The sequence below is a fragment of the Artibeus jamaicensis genome, unplaced genomic scaffold (genome assembly GCF_021234435.1).
Source record: "Artibeus jamaicensis isolate MK-2021 breed Jamaican fruit bat unplaced genomic scaffold, CSHL_Jam_final contig_464, whole genome shotgun sequence".
Taxonomy (NCBI): domain Eukaryota; kingdom Metazoa; phylum Chordata; class Mammalia; order Chiroptera; family Phyllostomidae; genus Artibeus; species Artibeus jamaicensis.
The window spans coordinates 13,350,500-13,378,009 of NW_026521842.1; the positions used below are offsets into that span (position 1 = coordinate 13,350,500).

Consider the following 27,510-nt stretch of genomic DNA (forward strand, 5'->3'; position numbering starts at 1 on the left):
GGCAGTGACCTGAGAGGTCCGGTGTACAGCGGGTTAGTGGCACGAATTTTGAAGACACCCAGGATCATGCCAAAAATTAAGGTGGAGAGAAGATTAATAACCAAGAGAAGTTTTCATGTTTGGAAGTGTCATCAGTAGGTAACAGCTGAGAAAAAGAGGAAAGGCTGGTGAAGCCAGGTGGCGTTAGCCTGGAGAAGAAAAGAGACGGTGTGGAGGCAGTGACAGGACACAGAGCCCGCCCACCCTGCCCCCGCTTCTCCTGAGAAGAGTAGAGAGAGCACAGGGGAACGTTTGCACTGGAGGTGGCGCTGGGGTGGGTGGGGCTGGGATTAGGCCTTGGGTCTCTTCCAGGAGGCTGGGGACCAGTCATGGCAGACCGGTCCTGGCACCCTCCCCAGCGATCCTGACCTGCTGCTTGGTCATCGGCATCAGGTAGGAAGGAAAGAGATAGGAAGACCAACTAGCTCTCATCTGAGTGTTTACCGAGTCCGGCAGTGCTTTCAGCACACACTTGTTCATCACCCTCTGTGTGTCAGGCCCCCACAGCAGTCGAGGGTGGGAAGAGGAATGAGACGCTGCAGGCACTGGGGTGTGACTAGGATCTGTGCCAGCCAGGCACCCGCCATGCCCTCTGCCCACACCCTGCCGCGCAGGGACTGCAGCTCTTCTTTGTAACACTTAATGAGACAGTAAAAGAAGGTATTCTGCTCATTAAAAAAAGAAAATTAAAAATCACCGGCCTCATAGGATACTATAGAGCCCTAAGGTGTGGTCATGTTCCTTAGCTCGTCATGCCCAGTTTGCTTTTTCAGAACTCAACTCACGTGTCTCTTGTTTTGGCCATCTCCAACCACTTCCAGAGTTCGGCGTGTACTGCAGCCACTGCCGGAGCGAGGTCCGAGGCACGCAGTGCACCATCTGCAAAGGCTTCACGTTCCAGTGCGCCATCTGCCACGTGGCAGTTCGAGGGTCGTCCAATTTCTGCCTGACCTGCGGGCACGGGGGGCATACCAGCCACATGATGGAGTGGTTTCGGACCCAGGAGGTGTGTCCCACTGGGTGTGGGTGTCACTGCCTGCTGGAAAGTACTTTCTGAACTTACAGACCGTGGGAATTGCCGGAAATCCAAGAGGACCCACAAGTGCCGCGTGACAAGCTCTCTGCCAGGAGAGAGGCCAGAGGACCCCTTCCCAACTAGCCCGGGGTATGTTTCCCTCACCAGCTGCAAGAGCCTTGGCCCTCTCTTCAGTGTGGTTGTTGGTGGCGTGGATGTCACTGGAGGTGGATGAGGGCAGGTGTGCAGAGCTGGGCAGACAAGTACAAGTTTTCTTGAAGAAAAGCTCCTGCCTCCTGGGCCATGTTAACTTTAAAGGTGTTAGCCTTAAACCACCGAACAGCATCCTTTCTGATGCCATTACAGAGACCAAGATCAGGTGCAAAGGACAGTCTCCTGAGCCAAAGGACAGTGGACATTAATTTAGTTGACAAGTGGGCCTGTGAGATATGTTGGTACATTTCATGAACTGATGGGTAGTTGTCTTTTAAAATAGAATGCTTAAATTGTAAATATATGGTGTACTTAAGGGTTCTTAAGATGTATTTTTCGTTTATTATTTCTCTTTCAGTTGGTCTTCCTTGGCTAATAAAATTCTATAATTGTTTTTTAAAAAGAGGAAATTCAATAATGATTTAGTGAATCTTTTTTTACCCTACTTCTAATTGAAGTTAACTCTTGGACAGGAACAAATGAGTGCTCAGATTTTCAACAGAAATGCTGATTTACTTTAGTCATCTGGCAGAAGAAAATAAAATTTGACAGTTAAGGTTCTTCTCAACCCCCATCTGAATGAGTCTTAATGGTTACTTTCAGCAGGAGGAAAGCGAGGGGCACCGTGGCGGGGCCGAGGCAACGATCTCCGCGGCCTCCGTGCAGGCCGGCCGGGCTCCTGTGAGCGCCTTTGCTCTTCGCTCCGGCTCCTGCGCAGCCTTTGCCCTGTTTATCTGTGCTCACTGCTCATGACTCCCATGTCCACCCACTCTTCAGAATCATTCTCAACACTTTGCATTTGGTGTGTGCCTGGAAAAAGAAACCTTTTTGATATTGCTCCTGAAATTTATATTTGTTTCTTAGACTTGTACCATTTCCGATTGATTAACTTAAGAAATGTAGCTGCATGTGTCACTGTGTGTTGCGCATCACTGTTTTAAACTGCCGGCCAGGAGTCATCAGTGGACCGTGAGATCAATTTAGTGGGCAAAAACCAGCATTACAGAGATGAAATCAAGGAGGAGAAAAATGATCAGAATGACCGTTCTTGGCTAGGGTGAGTACCGTTCTGTGTATCTTGTTTGTGAGCGTACATGTGAAAACCTGCACACGTGTAGAGTGGGTCACAGTGCAAATTCACTTCTTACTGAGGCTTGTGGTCAAAACATTTTCAGAACACCGTTTTGGATGAGGTTTCTACTTTGGTCCTTGTGTTACTTGGCACAAAACAACGTGATGTAAGAAAAGCCTGGGTCCTGCACAGTGAGAGCAGGGACTCAACCCTGTGCTCTGCTCCGAGGTCAGATGCCAGGGTCTGCGCAGAGTGAATCGAATAATGAGGTGCAGCGGGCACGTGGGAGGCAAAGGCGGCAGCCGAGGAAACCTGAGTTTGTTCTCTTGGCCTTCCACTGGGTGGTGGTGACACTGCTGTCACGGCGACCACAGGGTAGATTGACCAGTGTCACTGACGTGATCTGTTGTGTTCCTCTATGAAATCGCACTATCTGCAGAGAACAATGCTTCCCTGTGCCCCGCTGTTCGAGCTAATGTAAAAATATGTCCCTGTCTGTCCCAGTCAAGAATTAGATGTGTTTATTGTCTTAATTCATATGTTTATAGGAATCTTGTCTTCTAAACGGAAAAAACCTTAATAATGGGTGTGAAGAACTTGAAAGCTTAAAACATTATATAACGTAATCTTTCTTAAATTTATTGGGTGCCATTGGTTAATAAGATTATATAGGTTTCTGGTGTAGATTTCTATGATACTAGATCTGCATATGTACAGTGTGCCCACCACCTAAAGTCATACCATCTCTGTCTTTTTAAAACATGTATATTCCTTTTGAATTTTTTAGTTACCAGAACAAAAGTCTAATAATTTAAAAATCTTCGCTATTGGAAACATGTTGGTCTGGGTATTGGCCATGGTTGGTATTCTCTATGCCTCAGAATAGATTATTACAAGCACCTAAGTCCTTTTTTGTTTGTTTGTTTAAAAAATAATAATACAAGCTATGTTCCAAAGTATCCTTGAACTTGGCAAAGAAAGCAGAGCTAGCAGTCTAATTCTGCCCCAGAAACAAAAAGTTGCTTAGGTGGCCTGCGGAAAGAATAGGGGAAGGGCTGAGCCTTCTGAGTAACCATCAGCTTGATGTTGTTCCCCTGTGCGTAGGCCCCCATAAAACACAGGTACTTAGCGTTTTCCTTGGTAACGCATGTAGACAGAATCAAGGTTGCTTTAACTTCTTTTGGTAGACTTTCACCTAATATAAAAATGCGGTCAGTCTGAGGTGCTGAGTTCACAAACTGGGAGCTCCTTTCCTTAGTGTTCAGTGATTCCCTGGTTGGCTGGCAGAATGTAGGGGAAAGCTGGTTCCTTAATGCAGCAGGAACTCGAGGGAAAGACAGGAGTCAATCACTTTGTCAGAAGACCGACACTGAAACGCTGAAGGGTGGGGCAGCTCGGTGGTGGTCTCTCTGCAACAGAACAGTTTCTTAGAAGATTGATTTCGCTGTCAGTGGAAAAACAGTTCAGAAAACAGGGTTATAAATAACACCCTCTACTTTATGGCTTACTGTTTCCTGCCTTCCTCAGAGTTCGAGCTGGCAACAGGGTCTCATACACACAGGCAAAGGACAGGTCCTGGGGAAGAACACACACACACACACACACACCTTAGCTTCCTCGTTCTCCCTCAAGCTCACTGTCCTCGTCAGAACGAGGACTACATCTGTCCTGTTGGCATTCCGTAATGCTCGCACATTTATCCCACAGTACCTCTGGCCTGGTATTTTTCCTTAAGTCCAAGAAGGTCTGATTTAACTCACCAAGTATTTACCATGGGATGAACACTTGGACAGAGGTGAATGTTAAGAAGGTGGTCTCTGCTCTGCTAGAGTATAAACTACAGCAAGAATTCGAGTGTTTATATAAACGCTTACACTGCATTGTGCTACTGACCTCTGCGGGGAGGAAGGAGTCACTCCACTGAGGGCAAAGATTGTACAGAGAAAGAGGCTTGGCTGAGTGTAAGGGTGAGTGTTCTTCAGATGGGGGAGAGGGGGAAGGCAGGGATGGGAAGGGCTAAGGCAAGGGTGGACAAGCAAGCATGGCACTGGGAGGCACTGTATGTGATTTCCTACAGGCAAGGCTTGCACTGGTGCAGAAAATTGAAGCTAGGGAGCAGGGCAGGAGTCAGAGCACAGTGGGTCCCGACAGTGTGCCAAGGAGTCTGAGCTTTACCTGTAAGCGAGGTCTTCTCCGCCTTTTATTATCTACCAACAGCATAAGGGATGTTCTGCACAAATACAGAGCACCGATTTTAATTTTTAAAAGATCACTAACGGAAGTGTTTAAATCAGTCACACCAGTCATCACCAGCCAAAGAACATATCTTTGGCTTGATGATGTGTAATATAAAGGATAGGTGAGATTTCATGTCTGGTCTATTTTAATTTTTACTCTCTTTTCCCTGTTAAGTAGGAAAATTCCAAATGTGTTATGACAGATCATTGAGGATGCAAACAAGTGTTTGGTGGTTATTAAACACTAATTGGTGTTTCTGTCTACAGTCTCCTGAGAGTCTTTATATTTTGATGTGATAAAATTCTTGATATTTTTGATTTAAACATGGATAATAAATTATGGAGAGATTTTCCCCTGAACACTTAATTCAACCTTTTATCCAATGGGCAAAAAATGACCACATTTCTCAGAAGCTGAAAAAGCAATAGTTGGATTCTCATTCCTGTTTTTTTTTTCATTGCAGCATTTGGCTGTGCCTTTAAAGATATGCACAGTGATAATGTCATCTGTTCCTTTCTCTAACAAGCAAAGAAAATCATCAGATTTTGGGAGGACTTAAATATTCGTCAGCAGGTTAAACCATTAACCTGTTGAGTTGTTGAAGTGAAACTGGAAAAGTCTGTGTTCGTGCTGCCTGTCACTGCCAGAACCAGTAAGTAGAGACAAGGATTGAATCTTTATGGGAGCTTTATTCAGATGCCAACAATCTGAGATGTTGGGTCATATACCCTAAAAACGGTCTTAACATCTTATCTCAAGCCAGCCTTTTTAATAAGAAGTAGAAAAGGGCAGATAAGGGGTTTGGAATTTGGGGGAAAAGGTTAATCAGATGAAAGTTGCAGTCTGGTGATTTTCCTGGCATCCCTTCATCTGCTGACCAGTGAGTCTTTAGCTGTATCCTGGTCCACAGTGGCTGAGGTACCATCTTCATTGCTTGCAGTCCTCCCGGGGCCCAAAGTTCGAACTGTTGGCAGGCCCCCTGGAGTCAGAGTAGGTCTGGTCGTGCACTCCAGTTCCTGGAGCAATAGCTTTCTATAAGCATTAACCAGTAAGCCTATTAACTATAACTAAAACTTTAAAAAGTTTCATTAAAAATTTTTATTATTATTTTTAAAGATTTTATTTATTTATTTTTATAGAGGGGAAGGGAGGGAGAAAGAAAGGAACCTGGCCTGCAACCCAGTCATATGCCCCAAATGGGAATCAAACCGGCAACCTTTTGCTTTGTGGGATGACACCCAATCAACTGAGCCATGCAGGTCAGGGCTAAAGACTTTTTTAACTCTTGAGTTTCCCCATCAAAAGAACATTGGGTTGTTTCCAGTTTTCAGAATTGACTTTCGAAAATCATTTCCTTTGTTTCTTTAAAAACAAAGATTTTTACTGAGATCAGTGAAACAATATAAGGAAATAAATAAAATTCATGATCTTCCTGCTGTCTCCCCAGCAGCCAGCTTATTCTTGTATACTTTTCTCTCATACAAATGTGCAGATACTAGGAATTTTTTGTATGTAGAAAAATGTGGTTTTGTGCTTTACACTACAGTTAGCTTCTCACTTGAAAATACGTTATGATATTCTTCCAGCAATGGATATAATGTAGGAGAGTATCAAAACTGGATGTGGTAGTGTGCCAGGACTTCGCTGCCCCTCTGTGCAGAGTATAACTGCTAATCCTGGAAATGACACAAGAGACAACCAGAGCACTCTGAAAGGTGAACTGGTTAGGGACGTCAGCGCTGGAGGAATGACATGGAGGGAAGCTGGTTTATAACCCTCCACCCAAAAGAAGAAAGTGACCAGTACCCAGCATTTCATGGCCCCCAACCTAGCAGTTGGGGCCCAGAAGGAAGGAGAGCCCTGCTAATGCCAGCTGAACTGGGTAGCCCCAGCAAGAGGGATTGGCTGACATCCAGTAGCTGGGCAGTTCCCAGTTTAGGTTCAGCAGCTGGGGGCACTCTGCCTTACGTCTGATCTGACTCTTCCTCCACTGAAAGGCAGCTGGTGACCTAACACTCCCCTTGCCTTTTGGACCTGAAAATCTCCCCCCCCACTGAGACACCAGGTGGCTGGGAGCAGTGGCGAAGGATCTCTCTCCAGACCCAGTGCCTGGCTCAGAAAGCCTCTTCGTCCCCATGTCCCTGGAGGTGCCAAGCAGCTGGCCTACAAAACCCCTTTGACCCCTCAGGCAGCACCAGTGGGAACCAGTGGCACCCCCAGTGGCACCAGATAAATTAACCAGACCATAGTGACACCACAAAGGCTCTGAAAATTAAATTGTCTTTGGAACCACAGCCCCCGCAAAGTAGGCCAAGCCCACTTATCAAAGGTAAGCCTAAATACGGTGAGTTACTTGCTAAAATATTGAACACAAGATTTAAATAGGACCTAGAATCTCCTAACCTAATAGCCAAAATGTTCAGGAAACAATCGGAAATCACATATTGTACCAAGAAACGAGACAATGAGAACTTCAATGAGAAAAGACAATGAGCCGATGCCTACACTGGGGTGAGTGGGTGTTGGAATTACTTGACAAGGATTTCGAAGCAGCCGTCATAAAAAAGCTTCCACAACCTATTACAAACGCACTTGAAACAAATTTAAAAGACAGAAAACCTCAGCAAAGAAATAGAAGTTATAAAAGTAACTAAATGGAAATTATAGAACTGAAAATAACAAATTTAAAACCTTGCTGAATTCAAGTGCAGAGTGGAAATGACAGAATAGAATTAACAGAATTTGGGATAGAATTTAACCAATTAGAACAGAGAAAGAGTTGCCAGGGGGAAAAAGCAATCAGAGCCTTGGGACAGTGACAAAAGACACAAGAGTTGTGTCATCGGAGCCCCAGAAGGGGACCCCAGAAGAGAGAGGGGCTGGAAATGGCATTCAAAGAAATAATGTCCAAAGAATTCTCAAATTTAGTGGAAAGCACAAACCTACCAATTCAACCAGTTGAGATTTATTCGCTGTTTTAAATTTATTAATTAATCCAAATAGGATAAATCCAAAGAAGTCCATGTCAAGAGACATCATAATTAACCTTCAGAAAACTAAAGACAAAAAATCTTGAATGTACCAACTCAAATGACAATGAGTTTCTCAGCATAAACTGTGGAGGCTTGAAAGAAGTAGACAACAGCACTGACCAGTGTGGCTCAGTTGGTTGGGGGTCGTTCCACAAAGTGAAAGGTCAATGGTTCAGTTCCTGGTCAGGACACAGGCCTGGGTTGGGGGTTCAGTCCCTGGTCGGGGTGCATATGAGAGGCAGTGGGGATCAAAGATTCTCTCCCTTTCTCCCCTTCCTCTCTCTCCAAATAAAATGCATAAGAGTGGATAACAGTTTTTCAGAAGTTGGAAGAAAACCATCAACCTAGAATTATGTATCTGTCAAAATTATCCTTCAAGGGTGAAGGGGATTTTGTCACGAGCAGACTTGCCCTGAGAGAGTGGCTAGAGGAGGTTATTCAGATGGACATGAATGACAAAGGAAGGGATGTTGGAGCAGCAGGAAGGGTGAGCAATAGAAAGAGCAGAAATATGGGTACATATAATAATTATAAGTTACATAAATCATATTTGATGAGTGAAGCAAATTGTAACCTACTTGGTACTCAAAAAATGGTATTTAAAAGTGGGGAAGGTAAAGGGACCTAAATGAAGTTTTCCACACTTCACCTGAAGGGGCGAAACTTTAATACCAGTCGACTGGTAAATCACGTGTATCTTGTAATACCCAGAGCCACCACTAGGGACACTATACAGAATGATATATGCAAAACAGTAAACAGAAAATGGAACAGCCAGTGTAGAAAAGAGTATGGATGGCATTCATCAAAATCTAAAGTAGAATTGTCGTATAATTCTATATAGAGTTATCAGCAATTCCGCTTCTGGGTATATACCAAAAAGAATTGAAAGCAGAGTCCCAAAGACATATTTTTGTATCCATGTTTACAGCAGTATTATTCATTATAGCTAAAACGTGGAAGCAAACCAAAATGTCCGTCAATGGATGAATGGATAAGCCAAAAATGGTGTATTTATACAATGAAATATTATTCAGCCTTAAAAAGGGAAGAGAATTGTGTAAGATTCGACAACATAGACAAATGTGGAGAACATTATGCTACATAAAATGAACCAGTCATAAAAAGACAAATGCTGTATGATTTCACTTACATGAGGTACTTCGTGTACTCAAAACCATAGGGAGAGAAAGTGGAATGGTTGTTGCCTGAGGCTGGAAGGAGAAGAGCGGAGAGTTATTATTTAATGGATTTGGTTTCAGTTTTGCAAGATGAAGAATTATAGAGATGGATGGTGGTGATGGCTGCATGACTATGAATGTACTTAATACCACGGAGCTGCACACTTAAAAATGGTTACGATAGTAAATTTTATGTTATGTGTATTTTGCCACAATAAGAAATTAGAAAGAAAAAAGCTAAAAATAAGTCAATATGGTATTCTAAAAATCTTCAAGTAGCCCACAGGAAGACAAGAAAAACAGGAAATGAACAGAAAACAAATACCAAAGCGGCAGATTTGTAATAACCCACTGCAGTTGGCCCAGATGTCTGACAATTAGTGAATGGTTAAATGAACTGCAGAGCTAGGGCTACACGTAACCACCTGGATGACTTCCATGGGAATTATGCCGAGTGAAAAGTCAGTCCATAAAGGTTACATTCTGTATGATTCTTGCTATATACCACTCTTGAAATGACAAAATTATAAAGCTGGAGAACAGTGTTCAAAGAATAAGAAAAGTGGTGAAGAGTTTGGAAACTATAAAATGAAGAATTGGTCCTGAGTGGTATGGCTCAGTGGATCGAGTGCCAGCCTGTGAACCAAAGGGTCTGGGTTCACTTCTCAGTCAGGACACGTGCCTGGGTTGCTGGCCAGGTCCCCAGTAGGGGGAGTGTGAGAGGCAACCACACTCTGATGTGTTTCTCCCTCTCTTCCTCCCTCCTCTCTACAAAGAAATAAAAAATTTAATTAAAATAGAATAATTATAAAAATTGGAAAGTTTTAACCTGGCAAAGAGAAGATGTAGAGAAGACATGAAACACTGACTTATACTGGCTAGTGTCTTGTTCCAATTTTAATATTTTACTTTGATCCCCTATGGTGGTTGGAATGATTTGCCAGTAATACTACTGGTGGTTGGAAAGCAGTTAGAACTTTCAGGAGTAGATGATACATGTAGTTATCTGCCATCACTTTGAAAATACACACCTGATCCTGGGAGACTGGTTATCACCTCCCAAACCAGATGCCAGAAGTCCCCAGTAGTGCCACCAGAGAAGGTGCCCATTCATACCTGGTGAGGCCCACAGGTAAACTCAGATTGAATGAACAGAAAGTAAGGTAAGAAAAAGCACAGACATGAGTTTCATAAAAATACTTCTCTTACAGTAGTATAAATCTCAAACGGTCTCCAGTTACTACCTTTACTTTGCTACATTAAGTGGAGATACAATACGAGAGTTGAGAAAACAGTTAGAAGTGACATACCTCTTCTCATAGAGCTCAGCTTTTTGCTGTCACTGTTCTAAAGGATTGCTGTTCCAGAAAGCACTCTGTCACTCTCCATGCTTGCAGAAGGTTAGAAGGTTTGCCAGCATGAACTGGCCTGTGCTGCTGGGCGCCTTTGTGCCCAGATGGGGAATAACTCGGGTTTCCAGGCTGGAGCCAGACCAGACATTGCTTTCTTCTGTCACGTTCTTAGTGTGGAGGGAGTGACTCTTGAACAGAAAGCACCCTCAAGACTGTCTCTATTTCTTCTTCTTTTCCTAATGGAGATCAGAAATGGAAGAAAGGGAGAAGAAAATCAACGCTAGTGTCTCAAATAGGTGGATTTTCTTTTCTCTCAGCAGAATGTCCCAGAACTAATATGCTCAATGGCTTTAGAAGGCTTGAACCAGTCCATATCCTAAAGGAATCAAACATTTTGTTCTGTAAACATTTTAGATGCATTTGGTCCCATAGGTCTTAAAGATATACTCCCTTGTTTTTCTCACAAGAATCTTTGACAAAGTTGGAAATCCTGAATTAGACAAGGCCTAGTTGGAAATCCTGAATTAGACAAGGCCTAGGAGCTCCAAGTGGAATTGTTAGACACCAAACTTCAACGTTTATATCTGTAAAACAAATTATTTACACTAGGTGGCAGCAGAGATCTAGATTTGGTGAATTGAATGGATTTTTTTTTTTTTTTTCCCCAGTTTGAAATTAGGTTGAGAATGCAGTTTGGTCCAGACTAGTCTACATCTGTTTCTGTAGTTGTGAAATAAAGGATCTACTTACTTGTCATTTGCCTTAGAGCCATTGATCCAGTGATTGGACAACCACACACCAGCAGAAAAGCAAAGCCCTTTGATCTTGCATCTCACCTTCTTAAGTATGAACATTTCTCACACATTATTGCTAAAACCTGAGCTTTTGACATTAATTTTAAATTAAATTTTAGAATGAGAACCCGAGCTAAAACACAGTTATTAAGGATGTGGATGTGGGGGAGGTGACATCAGTCCAGGAGCCTGGTCAGTGAGGCGGTGCAGAGAATTCCACCAGCATTGATTCTAGAGGCAAAAGAGAAAGGCAGAAGCAGACAAAGGAGAAAATTAAATTAAAATTAAATAAAAAATTAAAATAATAAAAAATAAAATGTCAAGCTGAAGTCAGGTAGATGTCTGTTTTACGTACTTTTACTATTTCCAACATTGACCTTCACACACAGTCCATTTTGCAGTTGGTGAGACTGAGGCTCTGAGACTTTGCACTCAAGGTGACAGAACGCCTGGCAAAGCCGGAGCGGAACCCGGCTTCCCTGTAGTTTGGCCTGACGTTCACTGTGTAGTGCTGTTACGCCAGGAAGATGTGCAGCAAACCTCTGACGGGTGGCTCACTAGAACCAAAGGAATGCGGTTCGATTCCCAGTCAGGGCACATGCCTGGGTTGCAGGCCAGTTCCCGGCAGGGGACACACGAGAGGCAACCATACATTGATATTTCTCTCCCTCTCTCCTTCCCTTCCCCTCTAAAGATAAATAAATAAAATTTTAAAAAGAAAGTTGGTGAAGAGTGTGGAAACTATATACAATGAAGAAATTATTACAAAAATTGGAAAGTTTTGACCTGCCCAAGAGAGGCTTTAGAGAAGACATGAACTACTGACTTATAATGGCCGAAAATCAATTAGATTTATTCTTTAGTTCCAGAAGTCAAAAGCAGGATTAATGGAAACAGACTACAAGGAAATAGATTTCAGCTCAGTATCAGTGGTAGTAGAAAAAAAATAGTTGATTGCCATGACATTAGTAGTTTACGTATCTCATTTTAGAGTATTGCTATGTATATTTTTTCTATGTAGAAAAATAACCCTGATGAGCTTTTTTGAGTTTGAAAGATGAGCTGCCTCTGGTGTGGTCAAAGAGGAGAAGATGCAAAAAGATATAAAGAGATATAAAGATAAAAAAGAGCTCAACATTCCTCTCTGATGAGATGAGAGGAACTTTTATGTTCCCTGTAGAGCTATGGGAAGAAGGGAGAAAGGTGAGGAGTGCTGGGGGAAAGCAACCTGGCAGAAAATGTAGCCCCTGGTGGGACACCTGAGTGAGAAATTGGCCGAGGTGGGCAATGGCTAAACAATTTCTCGGAGCAGTGATCCTTTACGTTCAATTTGACATTGCTTCCTATTCCGTGCTATAATTGCCCTCAGCTGCTACTAACCCTACAGTAAGCCTGCCACACACAGTGACTTTGTGTCCTGAGGGTTTTGGGGGAATGAGAAAAGAGGACTAAGATTCAGGGTGGTGTGAAGTGACCGGTAAGACAGTGAAGGTGGGCGCTGAGGTGTGAGCAAACACACTCTAGCCTGGACTGCCTAGATTCATACCAGTGTCAGAGAAATCTGTGAGGTTGAGGGGGCAGCCTGGAACTGCCTTCTGTATACACTAAAGATAAAGGGACCTCTGCAGGATGGAGGGGTTGGGAATGTCTGGATCACACTGGAGGAGACTTAAAATTGTCCAACATAAGGTAGTGAGCTCCCCATCACTAGACGAGTTCTCTTGGTAGCATCTGTTAAAGGTGTTGTAGAGAGAATTTTTGCATTGGTTAGGAGGCTGCACCAGATGGACTGTAGAAATCCTGATTAATGAAATTCACCGCCTTTCCCTCTGTCTGCCTTATGTGCTTTCATTTAAAGATCCACTTTGGGTTGGCAAGAATTTAATCTCCCCTAATACATTAACACTTAAATAACAGATCTTTTATACATCTGATTCTACTTTTCTATCCATCCATTGAACAGGTATCTCTTTCATTTTAGGCATTGTGCTACGCTTTGTAGAAGCACATTTATTAATTAGACATGATTCCTGCCATTTTACAAGCCTACATTTTAGTTTGCACTAAGCTTAGTATAACGAGGGCTTTCTGGGTTAGGAATTTGGAGTAGTGGGAATAGCATCTGCGAATCTGGGGACCTTTGTGCTCACCTCAGCTTTTGCCACGTGACCCTAGGGAAGGCACAGTCCCTCTGCACATCTCTAATTGCTCATCTGCAAAGTACAGGTGTGCAACTCTTCTGGATGTCGCAAACTCCAGAGCCAATAAAATTCAGACACGTAACATAAGGCCATGAAGCAAACAGATGTTATGACATCTTAAGGGGAATTCTCAGAAAGGCACTTTGCATTAGGCACATGGCACTGTTCTCTTACACCACGAACTGCATTCACTCCCATTTTTTTCTTGAAACACAATCTTCAAGGTCTTTTGTTCACTGTCCCACACTGACAGAGTCACCATGTGAGGGGTTTTGGTGGCACACAATGGACTCCACCAAGACCATTTTTAAGCAAGAAAGAGGTTTATGAAAGTGAAGTAACTCAGAGACTCTGGGGGGTGGAGGGAAGAAAAGTCAGGCCCGAGGAATCATGCAGCCAGGGACTGGGTTGCCAGATAAAATAGAGAATGCCCAGGCAACTTTGAATTTCAGTAGTAACATACTTTGTTGTTCATCTGGAGTTCAGATTTAAGTGAGGATCTTGTATTGTAGGTTACTAAACCCAGCAACCCAGCCGAGGCTCATACCTAAATTACACCCTGAGGGGATCCCTGCTGCTGGCACGGGTGATAATCTGTTCCTGCGTACCCAGTTCCACGTCATGAATAGTCTGGGAAGTGCAGGTTGGGACAGGAGACAGCAGTGTGCACAGCTGTGAGAGCCCAGGCCCTGGGGCCCAGCCTCGTGACTGCACCTCCGCCGGCCTGTGTACCCTGAACTGTGTGCCTCAGTGTCCCCCGCCCAAAAGTGTGAGTGACAGTGCTTACCCCAATGGGGTTGTTTTGAACAATCTGTTTCTTTTTTTTTTAATGTATTTTCTCAATTACAGTTGGTGTTCAGTGTTATTTTACATTAGTTTAAGGCGTACAGCATAGTGGTTTGACGTTTATATAATTTATGAAGCGACCTGCCCGGCACTGCACATAGTTACCACATCCTATTGACTGTATTCCCTGTGCTGCCTGAACAACTTTACCTGCCCTGAACAGTGTGTTTCAAAATTTCCAGTATTGCTTTGAAGTTTGTTACACTCTGGCATAGATTTCCTTCTGCTCCCTTAGCAGGGTTTGCTGGAGAATTAGGGGTCTCCCGTCCCTAATCATCATCGTCAAAGGGTTTGCTTTGGAAACCCTCGGGACCCAACTCATCATGTTCTGTATCTTTGCTTCTGTCAACATAGGAAGTTTCTAAATGTGTTTCACTTGGCCAGGTGATTAAGGTCAACAGCAACAGTAATTAGTCATAGGGACAGTGCAATATGACGGTAGGTATGCTGTGAAGACTAGGACATTTTACCCCTAGGGTCATCCTCTTGCCCCCCCCTCCCCAGCCCGAGCCACAACCTCAGACATTCTAAAAAAATACCTGGTCAGTATTTTCAGTGTTAAGGTCATCAAAGGCAAGGAAAGTCTGCAAACTTGTCACAGCTAAGAGAGGAGCTAAAGTTACAAGTAAACGTAATGTGGCAACCTGAATAGGACCCTGGAATAGAAGGACAATTAAGGAGATCTGAATAAAGTGTGGACTTTAGTTATAGTAGTGTATCAATACTGGTTCATTGATTGTGGCAAATACAATGTAAGATGTTAACACAAAAGGAAGCTGGTGTGGAGTGTATGGGAACTGTCTGTACTCTTTGTAATTTTTCTGTAAGTCTAAAACTCTTCTAAAACAAACAAGTTATTTAAATGTATTTCAGTAAGGGATTTACAATTTCTCTTAGTGGCAAGAGTTAGTAACTTTCAAAGCCGTTCACAGGAGGTGACAAATGGTTGAAGATTTGCTACCCTCACTTCATTTAACCTGTTCTTGACACTGCCTTTTTCTCGTAAGTATATAATATGAATTGTCCTCATTATCAAGATTTCAAATGACATGTGCTGACATTTCTAAATAATTGAATCCAAACTGTAATTATTCCTATGTTATCTGGAGGATAACATATAAATATTATAAGATTTCCTTGCCTTAATTCTTAGCTTGACATTTTCAGATCAAGGAGTAATCAGGAAGTGACACCAAAGCACTGCTCAGTATATAATCTTTCCAAATTAGGCTGAAAAACCAATTAATCATCTTAGAAATAAGGATGCACTTTTGAAACAGTATCTATCCCTGTTACTCCCCTGATCTCATTTAATTGGGTCACCGTGTTCAGAAATGACAGGAACCTTTCACTCCTGGGGTGCTGGCTCAGGGCACGCGTGCGCACTCCCACGCAGAGGAAATGCCATTCTCCACTGGAACTGGCGAAGGTGAAGAAGCTGGGAAGACACGTTGTCGGTGTGGACTTCTCAGATAAGAGTTTGGCAAGAGCTCTCCACCTGTTCCGTGCCCACCTGTCTGACTCGATTTATTCCATAGATGCACTTCCACAAATGCACAAAGATGTTTGTGTGAGACTGTTGGCTTTAATATCATTTATCATAGAGAAAATGAAACAACCTAAGCGTTCATTTCTAAGGAACCATTAAATAACCCATGGGGGTGCTTGTGCAGTGGGATTCTGCGCCCCATTAGCAACACGGGTGCAGATTCTGTGAGCTGTCATATACATTGAATGACAGAACACACAGACTGTGTGTGAAGGGTGGCCCTATTTCTGTTTCTTATGATATATATACTCATAAATGCATGGAAGTTTTCTGGAAGGATACACTATTAATAGAAATGTTCTCTGGAGCACAGACCTAGAGGGGGTTGGGGTGAAAAATAGTTTTTAATTTTAATTTTTTGTAGTTTGAATTTTTAATATGTTGCTTTGACTTTTCCATGTAAAAAGAAGTAGTTAAATATTGTAAGGTTTCCGTGCCAAAATCAATTTTTAAAAACTATAAAGCAAAGTTTTGCTGACGGCTCAGGGCCTGTCTGAGAAGAGTTTTGTGTGTGGGAGGCAGCCAACTGCAAAGCACTGCATTTCCTCAATTTCATTCTGAGCAGGAGTGTGGTGCCTGGGGCAAAAGGCTTGTATGAGTTAAGAAAGCACATACCCAAAGATATGCACTTATGCTTTTAAAGTTTTATTGAGCAGATTTATTACCAGGTAAATCTATGGGTGTGTTTTGCATTTCAGATGTGACTTCTTGTCTGCAGGCCATCAGCCTGCCATTACCTTAAGGTTCATAGCTTAGTTAATAGGTGCTGACAATTAAGTTTATATTTTATCGGTCCTGCCCTAAAGAGTTTTGTCATTGAGTATATATTGCATAGTCTCTTGGAATAATAATGCCACCAAGAAAATTTGACTCTTCTTCCACAATAGTCTCAAAAGACAATTATAGAAAATAAAAGAAGAGATTTTTACCTCAAATAGGGCTAGCTGAAGACCATTTCAAGAAATTTGAATTTCCAGCAGTTTGGAACAATTTGGAGCAAATAATGATAATACATTAAGTGAAAAGGGCATGATAAAGAACTTATATTTATGTTAGTATTTCAGTTTTATAAAACAAAAAACTGTGCATATATACATTTGTAGTCATGGAATAATAAGAATCCTGTTTCCAACTTCAGGGCATCTGCCCCTCCTACACCAAGCAGCTGCCGAGGGCTTTGGGCTGCTGGTTGTAGTGCAGACTAGCGCCTGCAGGGCCGCGGGAAAGGTGTGTGGCAGCCGGCCCAGAAGGCTGTGCAGGAGGTCCTGGGCACCCGTGGGGGGGTGTCTACCCCGGCCCCACATGAAGGATCTGAGCCTGGGGGACCCCTGGAAGCCAAGGAGTTGAATGGGTAGGTCGAGTGGGGTGGGGGAGGCATTACTCACAAGAATGAAATTAGTGGTGGTTACGAAGAGAGATGGGAGATGGATGCTGGGAAGGAGATCACTAAATCCACTTTGGGAGGCAGTCAATGAGGGTTGACCTGTGAGTATTTGGGGACAGGATCCATTGCTTTTAAAGTTTTTAAGAAAACCCCCATCAATACCACCTAGATGAATATCACCAGGAGCACACTGGGGGTGAACAGTCGGGCTCATGGCTCCTTGCAAAGAGGGAGACTGCTCATAGTGGAACCTCAGTGTCTCAGTGAGAGGGCACGACAAGGACCTTGTGACAGGGTTTGCCCTGGCATTAGGTGATTTCGATGGGGGTTCATGGAATTGGAGGTTTGGTCTGGGTTGGATACTATGTTCCTGTTGGAAGCAAGGATGATTCTATGATTGGATACATTAACAAAACTGAATTACAGGAAGAGGAGGCCAGAGTGGGGCTACCGCTGTACTTGGTGAAGAGGCAGCACTTGACTTCCGGCCAGGATGGAGGCATAGGTAGAAACATTGAGCCTCCTCGTACAGCCAAATTTAAGGACAGCAAAGATTTAGAAACAAAAACACAACCAAAACAGACAGAAAATCGAACTGTGCGGAAGTCTGACAATGAACCATTAATCCAGACCCGTAAGAGGGGTGGAGTCGGCGGCCAGCTGAGAGGGGTCCCAGAAGGAAAAGGCAGTGGGTGGCAGACCCAAGTGTGGGGAGGAAACGAGCAAACCCAGTGAGGAGCGCAAGGCGGTTGGCTGACCCCAGACTCACATTCACGTGCAGATAAACCAGGCAAAAAAATGGGCAGCGAGACAGACTGCACAACCCAGGACCCCAGCGGTGGGAAATAAAGCCTAAAAGCACTGATTGAAAACACTGGTGGGGGCTGGGTTGCTGGGAGTGGCTCCCAGCTTCACAGGAGAGTTCATGGGAGAGACCCACAGGGTCCTAGAACATACACAAGCTCACCCACCCGGGAATCAGCACCAGAAGGGCCCAATTTGATTGTGGGAAGCAGCAGAGGGGACTGAAATTTGGGAGAGAGCAGAGCAAGTGCCATTGTTCCCTCTCTGACCCTGCCCCTGCATACAGCATCATAACCCAGTGACTGGATTGCCCCGTCCTGGTGAACACCTAGGGCTCCTCCCCTTACTACCTAACCGGCAGAACCAGACCCCCCCCCCAAAAAAAAAAAAGCTCAATGGAAGAAAAAATCAAAGCCCCAGAGCCAATACTTTTAAGTGACCAAGAGATAGCCAACCTATTAAATACACAGTTCAAAGCACTGGTGATTAAGATGCTCACAGAATTGGTTGATTTTGGTCACAAATTAGATGAAAAAATGAAGGCTACACTAAGTGAAATGAAGGAAAATGCACAGGGAACCAATAGTGATGGAAAGGAAACTAGGGCTCAAATCAAGGGAGTGGACCAAAAGGAAGAAAGAAACAACCAAACAGAAAAGAATGAAGAAACAAGAATTCCAAAAAATGAGGAGAGGCTTAGGAACCTCCAGGACATCTTTAAACACTCCAACATCTGAATTACAGGGGTACCAGAAGGGGAAGAGAAAGAGCAACATGTGGAAAACTTATGTGAACAAATAATAAAGGAGAACTTCCCCAATCCGGCAAAGGAAATAGACTTCCAAGAAGTCCAGGAAGCTCAGAGAGTCCCAAAGATGTTGGACCCAAGAAGGAACACACCAAGGCCCATCATAATTATATTAGCCAAGATTAAAATGGAGAGAATCCTAGAAGCAGCAAAAGATAAGGGGACAGTCACCTGCAAAGGTCAGACTGTCAGCTGATTTCTCAAAAGAGACCTTACAGGCAAGAAGGGGCTGGAAAGAAGTTTTCCAAGTCATGAAATCCAAAGACCTACAACCAAGATTGCTCTATCCAGCAAAGCTTTCATTTAGAATGGAAGGGCAGTTCAAGTGCTTCTCAGATAAGGTCAAGTTCAAGGAGTTCATCATCACCAAGCCCTTATTATATGAAATGTTAAAGGGACTTAGCTAAGAAAATGAAGATAAAAAAGTATGAACAGTGAAAGGACAGCAAACTCACAGTTATTAACAACCACACCTAAAACAAAAGCAAACTAAGCAGACACCTAAAACAGGAGCGGAGCCACAGAAATGGAGATCACATGGAGGGTTAGCAACAGGGGAGTGGGAGGAGGAGGTGGGGGAGAAGGTATAGAGAATAAGTAGCATAGACGGTGGGGAGAATATAGACAGGGGGAGGGCAAGAGTAGTGTGAGAAATGTAGAACTTATGACACATGGACATGAACTAAAGGGGGGAATATGGAGGGGAGGGGTGTGCAGGGTGGAGGAGAATGAAGGGAGGGAATGGGGCAACCATAATGGCATAATCGATAAAATATACTTTTAAAAAAAGAGGCAGCAACCAACTCCTATTGGCTCGGAGAGGGGGGTGATTGGTGTTTTGTGGTTCAGGTGGTAGTCAGGTATTATCTGTGTTCAGACATGATTCCCAAGTGGCCCACCTGACATTGACATTCTGTGAAATTGTCTGTGTTCACCAGGAGAACAGCAAGACCCGGCCGAGGGTGCTGGGCCAGCCTTTGGGCATCAGCCCTGCTTTCCTGTCTCACCCACAAGCACGACGCGTTTTTTTGGACTAATGCAGCTTTCAAAGTAACGGAGCAAGTTTTTATCTACATAACCAAATCCTTAATATATTGGTAGCCTGTCTTATCTTGAAAGTCATTTTTTTTTGTTTTTAGCAAATGATGTATAAAAGGGTCACAGATCAAAGGGTTATGAGTCAATAGCTTAATAATCACTTAGCATTTAATCAGGGTTATTTGACAAATGACCACAAGAAAAAGATGCAAGACAAGCAGACAGAAGTCCACAATATGATGCTATGTATTTTCTATTGGTACACATATATATCTATACATAGAGAACTTTCTGGAAGGACACACATTAAGCCAATAACTATGGTTACCTTAGAACAACAGGGAGACAAAGATTGTCAGTGATGATCAAAGGGAACCTCACTTTAAAAAAATTTTTTTTTTTTTAGTTTTAGGTTTATAGCAAAGTGAGTGGATAGTATGGAATTCCCATATACACCCCCCACACACACACATACACAGCCCCACCCACTCTCAACACCCCCCACCAGAGTGGTACTTTCGTTACAATCAGTGAACCTACACTGACACACCACAATCACCCAAAGGCCATAGTTTACCTTACGGCTCACCCTTGGTATACATTCTATAGGTTTGGACAAGTGTATGGTAATGTGTATCCATCATTATGGTATCATATATGTAAGTTATGGCACAGGTGGCAAACACAAGGCCCGAGGGCAGGATCCAGCCCTCCACCTTGTTTTATCCATCTTGGCATCTTATCTCTACCCAGCAGCAGTGCCGAGCTCCTTGCCCCTAGTTAAGGAGTAGTTAGTTACATTTATACAGGCCTAAAATGACATTCGGCCCTTTGAAAGGCTGAGGCTGATGTGGCCCCTGGTGAAAATGAGTTTGACACCCCTGAGTTATGGTGTCAGAAATGAAATATTGTGGGAGATGATTTGTAAATATTTGCTAAATAGTCCTTTCACCCGGTGTACTGGTGCACCAATAGCATGCTCTTATTATTTTCAAGTTTTCTCCTTGAGTGCTAGTAGGCTTCTGACTTCAGGTGTATTTTCTAACCATTGTGAAATTAAAGAATGTGGGGCATCAATTTTTCTGTTTCTATAACATCTCTTCCACTTAGTCCACCATCGTTAAGGTGGCTGTACCCATGTGCATTTCAGTTCCATTCCTGGGAACTTCCAAGACCTTTTTATTTGTTTTGTGTTGGGAACTGCCCTGCCTGGTTTCAGAAGCTGTAACCCCCCCGCCCCCATGGCTAACGCTGAGTGAGCGACCTTAGGACCATAAGCCACTAAGGGGACAAAGCTTATCTCCCTGGCAGGAGTGCTGCTTCTGCTCCTTTTACTTCATCCATAACTGGCCTCCAATGCTTGATTGGTTAGCCAGTGATGGGTAAGATTCCCCAAAGGGGGGAGCGACCTAAGACAGACACAATCACAGGGAGGCCCCAGGGAAGGACTTGGGGGGGCTATAGCAAAAGGGGGTGATGGACCCTTGCCCCTTGGCTTTGACGAAGCCTGAGTCCTCATTTCTCCTAATTCCTTGGCTATCTTGCCTCCTCTGCCTGACTTAACCCGAAACAATGACAGAGGGCGGTGCAGCCCTGTGCTGGAAAGGGCAGGTTCCCTGGGTGATCAGGCTTAAGAAAGAATACATAAAATCTTGTGAAACCTGCTTTGCTAAGAATGTTCTCAATTTAACGATAAGGGTCTAAGCAGGAAGTGAGTTTGTTTCCCGAAGTTTTATGGCCATTTAGCTATCTGACCCTGACTCAAAATAGGCCCTCAAATTCTTTGTATGTTAACTGTTGTTTGATCCTTACTGCCTGACAATGATTAATGAGTTTTACCTGTATTCTTGTGCAAAATGAACCCAATAAAAGTCCATTGAGGAAAAGGGTCTTGGCCCTTCTTCTTTGAGAGATCGACCACCTTTCCTCCCCAAGCAGATCATGCTTTGGTAGACTTATTCTCATCTGTGGTGGCCAGGGGGGGCCCTGCAGGTGGGGCCCCCCCAGTTTTGCTCAAGTTTGGAGTTCCTAATCTGTGACCCTTGGGGTTCCAGAGGTGTCTCTGGGTAGAATAAATGGGTCTATAAACAGATGGGGAAATATAGTATATTTATTTTCACTAACCTATAATTTAAATTTATCATTGCTTTCTGTTATTATGAAGCATGCAAATTTATAGTTCATTGAATCTTAACATTTTATTTAAGTTCTACATGTAAACCTTAGTTTGTTTTAAACACCCACCTTTTAAAAACCTTTTAAAACTTTCAACTATATACAAAGACAGGACAGGATAATGACTCTCACATACTTCTCACCCAGCCTCAACGACTGTCAGCACCTGCTAACCTCATTTTGTGTCTATTCCTGTTGCCTTTCCCATCCTGCTTTGTTTTGAAGCAAATCTCAGACATCATACCATTTCATCCATAGCACTTCAGTATGTATCTTTAAAAGATAAAAATTCTTTTGTGAAGCACAACCATGATACTACTTTTAACAGTAATTTAAAAATATTTTATTAGTGCACTCAGGCCTCCATCCACAGAATCAACCCAAGTACAGGTCAAAAGTATTCACAGAAAAAGTGTCACACTGTTGCTGATGTAGGTATACAGTGTAGGCAGACATTGCGTCTGTGCTGAACCTGTGCAGACTTTCTTGTCCTCCCCTGACCAAGGCAGCATAACAAGGATTTACATAGAATTTGCATTGCACTGGGTATTGTAAGTAATCTAGAGATGACTTAAGGCATGCAAGAGGATGTACATAGATTACATGCAAATATTATGTTATTTTAAAAGGGGACTTGAGCATCTGTTGATTTTGGTATCCTAGAACCGATTCCCTGCAGGTTACGAAGATAATGGGGACCCAAAGTCCACACATTGAATTTATTGCTATGCCTCCAGAGTCTCTTTTAATCTTAAGGATCTATGGGTTTCCCCTTCCATTCTTGTAATTTATTTGTCAAAGAACAAATTATTTTTTTTCCAATCAGCAAATAAGTTATTGTTTGCAATTTATTTTTTAAAAGATTTTATTTATTTTTAGAGAGAAGGGAAGGGAAGGAGAAAGAGAGGGAGAGAAAAAATCAGTGTGTGGTTGCCTCTCACGTGCCCCTTACTGGAGGTATGGCCTGCAACTAAGGCATGTGCCCTGACTGAGAATCGAACTGGTGACCCTTTGGTTCCCAGCGCATGCTCAATCCACTGAGCTATACCAGCCAGGGCGTGCAATTTATTTATTGAAGGACATTTGTCCTGTGGAGATTTTCCATTCCAGAGTTTGCTGGTTACACTACTAGGTAATTTTCTGTGAAATGCCAGTTAGGGATGGAGCAGGGTTTCCAGATAAAACACAGGACTCTCAGTTACATTTGAATTTCAACTAAACAATGAGCATTTTTTTAGAGTAAGTATACTTCATGCAGTGTTTGGTCATCTTGTATTTTTATTTACTAAGTTTGGCAACTGTAATTTAGGGACTTGATCACATTTGGCTTTGATTTTGACAAGAAATATACAACACCATACATTCAATATGGTTTTGTGTATTTCCATCAGGAGACACATAATATGTGGTGGTTTCGCTTTTTGTGATGTGAAGAATGACCCATGGGTTCTGTTTTGTCAGCCGGATACATCCATTGTTACTATAACGCCCCAGCTTTCCACCTGATGGCGTTGGCAGGTGAGGGCCATTGCCCAGAATCATTACTTCGTTAGGGTGTGCGGAAGGATGCTATTCATTTCTTTCATTCTTTCTGTATTCGTTAGCCAGTGTTCTTCTCTAGAGAACTATACTTTCCTCCTGTACAGCTTATGGAGGAAAATTAAGTTCTTTCCTTAAATCTGAATATTGCAAGCATCTATGAGAGATCCTTACAAATCTAACAATAAAATCTTGTTAGGGAGCCCTGGCTGGTGTGGCTCACCGCTGAGCCAGCCTGTGAACTGAAGGGCAGCTGGTTGGATTCCCAGTCAGGGCACATGCCTGGGTTTCGGGCTGGATCCCCAGTTGGGGGTGTGTGAGAGGCAGCTGATTGATGTATCTCACACACATTCTTTCTCCCTTCTTTCTCCCTCCTCTCTTAGCTCTCCTTTCTCCATCCCTTCCTCTCTCTCTAAAAGTAAATAAATAAAATATTTTTTAATAATCTTGCTAGGAAAAAAAGATCTTGCTAGGAATTTAGATAACTCTTATATAAGTCCGATAAATCAAAATATACATTTAGTAAGATAAAAATCTGAAAGCATTTCTGTATGTTAAAAATCAAACATCTACATTTAGAAAATCAGATTTTTCTGCATTTAAATGTTGACTGTACACTCATTTAATTAAACTTTTCTCAGGATTACAATTAAAATTATATGTTAAATTCTCTAGTATATCAGATTGTCTGTCATGTTTCAAACCACTGAAAAATGAATAAAACCTGTAAAAAGAAGTACAATGATTATATACCTTATCACATCAGGGTCGACACAGTTTATATGAAAACTTTATTTCCTCATCATCTCTGTGTTTATTACTTGTGACTTTCTAGGATTGAAAACTAACTAATCCACTTTTTAAAAAAATCCTCACCCAAGGATATATTTATTGATCCTAGAGAGAGGTGAGGGGAGGAGACAGAGGGAGAAACATCAGTGCCACATGGGCCCCAACTGAGCGTTGACCCCACAACCCAGGCATGTGCCCTCACCAGGGATCGAACCCACAGCCTTTTGGTGTACTGGACAATGCTCCAACCAACTGAGCCATGCAGCTGGAGCCTCATTTATCTGTTTAAGGGGAGCTGAGTAAGCATCTCAAGCTTGTCACCACACCGGAGAGAGTTTCAGGGCAACTGGCCAAGAAGGCAGCCGGAACACGGGGACCTGGATTCACCAGACTATTGGTGGACAAGCTCAGGGCTTTTCCGTGTCTGGCTCTCAACTCTACATCTTTGAACTGGGGTTCATTATAAATTTCCTGACCCAGGGCATCACACATTTTGGTCATCTTTCAGATTTGACCCTTACCTATCTTTCTAATTTAGGGAGATGGAATTTGGTACCTCTTCTCTTACCCCCAACTTGAGTTGCAGCCAGTCTTGCTGCTGCTTGTAAGAGTTCATTGAACTCTGTACTCTCCTTATGTTTTGTTTCTGTGTCCACCTCATCAGCCCCCATTTCAGAGTCATTTGTTAACAACTCAAACTTAAAAGTCCAAATAAAATGTGTTCTCTGGTCAAGTTTTTAAATTTCTATCGCAGCTGGTGTTAGGTCAGAGTTGCTGAAGACACCAGACCGATGCAGCAGCCATGCATTGAGCAGGGCTTATCAGCGGGAAAACAAGGGGATGTGGAGCCAACCAAGAGAGGCTGGGACTCGCTCAGTTGTTCTTAGGGCAGGATTTTTAAGCACAAAAACGCGTGAAGGGTATCTGGTCTGGGTGTCAGAGTCTGACTGACTAGAGCTGGTTGCTGGGTGCCATTTCTGCTGACCATTGTTCTTGATACATCTCATCAGCCTAGAGTTAAAGCTGCCTTCTGTTATGCTGGATAGGCCAACCCCAGATCCCAGTCTTAGCCGGGTGTCTGTTTGTCCTGGGTGGGGTCGGCAGGCAGCTTCCCACGGTACAGTTTCCCGCCTGGTGATTTTCCATTCCTCCTAGGCCTGCCTAGGCCTGTCATTTGGCGTTCATTGTTATTTTATGTTAGTTTCCAGTGTACAGCATAGGGGCTAGATATTTATGTAATTCACAAATTAATCCCCCTCATAAATAAGTCCCATGCCTGTCTGGCACCACATACTATTATTACAATGCTATTGACTATATTCCCTGTGCTGTACTTACAACCCCGTGACTGTTCTATAACTACCAATCTGTACTTCTTAATTTCTTCACCTTTTTCACCCAGCCTCAAAGTTTCTCATTCTTACTGGTGTTCTTTTAGGTAAAGAAATAGCCACTGAGAAATTAAGCAAGTGCCGATCATGATAAGTTCCCCCTTGAAAAGCCAGGACTATCACTCAGGACTGCCTTTCCACCGTACCACTAAGTCCAAAGGAGGCAGTCTGTGACCTGGTGCTGGTGTTTAGTGCACACCTCAGTTGTCTCAGGTGGATGTCCTGTCTACTCAAACTTGCTACCTTCTACCCTTCCATTTCTTCATGTTTGTAGGTGAAAGATTTACTGAAAAATACTGTGGTGCAACAAATTGATTGTGACATCTGCATACCTTGAGCACAGAAGTATTTTTACAGCCATTGTTCACTCAATTGTACAGAATGTTAACATGCACTCATTGTTGGAATGGGCCTTGGGGCTGTTGGGTAAAGGTATTGTGTAAAGTAACCTGTATTATTTCCTTTACTATTAAGCAACACACCTAAAGATGGAGATTACTATGGTGTCCCAGCTCCGGTAGCCCATTTCTACTGTTGGTTTATCTTTGTCTTACAGAAACGTTTTCAGTTTCTATTCTATAGATTTGAAATAATCTATTCTGTAAACTATAATGTACAAAAATTATACACTTGCTAAATTCTATATAAATGGTAGCTTTAAAAATTCTGTTTACTGGTACTTCTTTAAAAACAGAATGCAAGCTAAACCCTAAATTATGGCATTTTAGTTTGAGACATTATTATTTTCATAGGAGTGATTATAAAAAGATGACTATCATTTTTATTATAGTAGCTTTTTCCCCCTTTCAAGACTTAGCCATTAGGAACATTGTGAGTGATCTTGGGAGTGTAGTTGGAAGTATGCCAAAGAAGTAAGCCAGCCACGTCTTGCTCAGCTCACAGAGCAGAGAGGCCATGGCATCCATTCTAACCTTTTCAAGTGATATTTATGCATCTCAGTCCTGGAGGGTTTTTGCAAACTCTCAGGGGTTCCCATGGCTGCTTAACTCTGGTCAAGTTGGGATGGTCAAGTGAGCTCTGGTCAAGCTCACTAATAAAGTAAGCTAAAAAATCAAGGCCAGAAGTAAAATTCCACTTTCCATTTATTTGTAAAAGCATTATTGTAGGCAGCTTACAGTATAAAATCTCTCTGGTAGGCTGAAGAGTGGTCCCCCAGAGAAGTGTGCATCCCAATTCCAGGGCCCTGTGAATACATTGTCTGACGTGGTGGTGTAGTCTGTTCGGGCTGCCGTACAAAATGCAATAGACTAGGAGGCCTCTAAACAGCAGAAACTTATTTTTCACAGTTCTGGAGGCTGGCAGGTTCAGAGAACTTGCTTCCTGGCTCTTAGACAGCTGGCTTCTTCCCGTATCTTCACATGGGGGAAGGACCGAGGGAGTTCTTTTATAAGATCTCCGAGTTCATGTGGGCTTCCCTGTCATCCCCAGTTCACCTCCCAAAGGCCCCATCCCAAACCCTATCACATCAGGGATTAGGTTTCAATATATAAATAGGGGGGGGGTCAAAAGCATTCAGTTTATAGGACATAACAAAAGTGATTTTTCAGATGTCATTAAAGATCTTGAGATAGGGAAATTATCCTGGATTAACCAGGGTGGGCCCAATGTCTTCAAGGGCATCCTTACCAGAGGGAGGCAGGAGAGTCAGAAGCAGAGGAGAGACACGAAGACGGAATCGGGTGTGGAGGGTTGTGCTGTGAAGATGGAGGAAGGGGCCACAAGCTAAGAGGTGTGGGCAGCCTCTGGAAGCTGGAAAAGGCAAGGAAACATGGTTCTGCCAAAACATGGACTTTGGCCCAAAAGACCCATGTTGGACTTCTGACCTCCAGAATTGTAAAATAAGAAATTTGAATAGTCTTAAGCAAACATGATACATACATAGATAGATAGATAGATAGATAGATAGATAGATAGCATTGTTATAGGTTCTTTCCTTGGCCCAGAATATATAGATTGAGGCAGGGACAAGAGAGCAAAAGAGTCCTGAATGCCACAGAAGGTGAATGTCCTGTTTGACTGTTGCCTG

At 43.0% G+C, this 27,510-nt stretch overlaps 1 protein-coding gene across 2 annotated transcripts in view; it reads left to right on the top strand.

Moving 5' to 3' along the window:
* The window catches only part of WDR59 (WD repeat domain 59), a 126,228-nt gene that overhangs the window by 86,910 nt on the left and 11,808 nt on the right, over nucleotides 1–27,510 (top strand). Inside the window, exon 26 of one of the 2 annotated variants that reach the window (XM_053666597.1) lies at nucleotides 861–1,918. The exons of the other annotated variant lie outside the window; for it this stretch is intronic. Coding sequence (XP_053522572.1) covers nucleotides 861–1,096 — 236 coding nt within the window. The 3' untranslated portion in view covers nucleotides 1,097–1,918. Of the gene's footprint in view, nucleotides 1–860; nucleotides 1,919–27,510 lie in introns of those variants that run through there. 2 annotated transcript variants of the gene reach the window in all.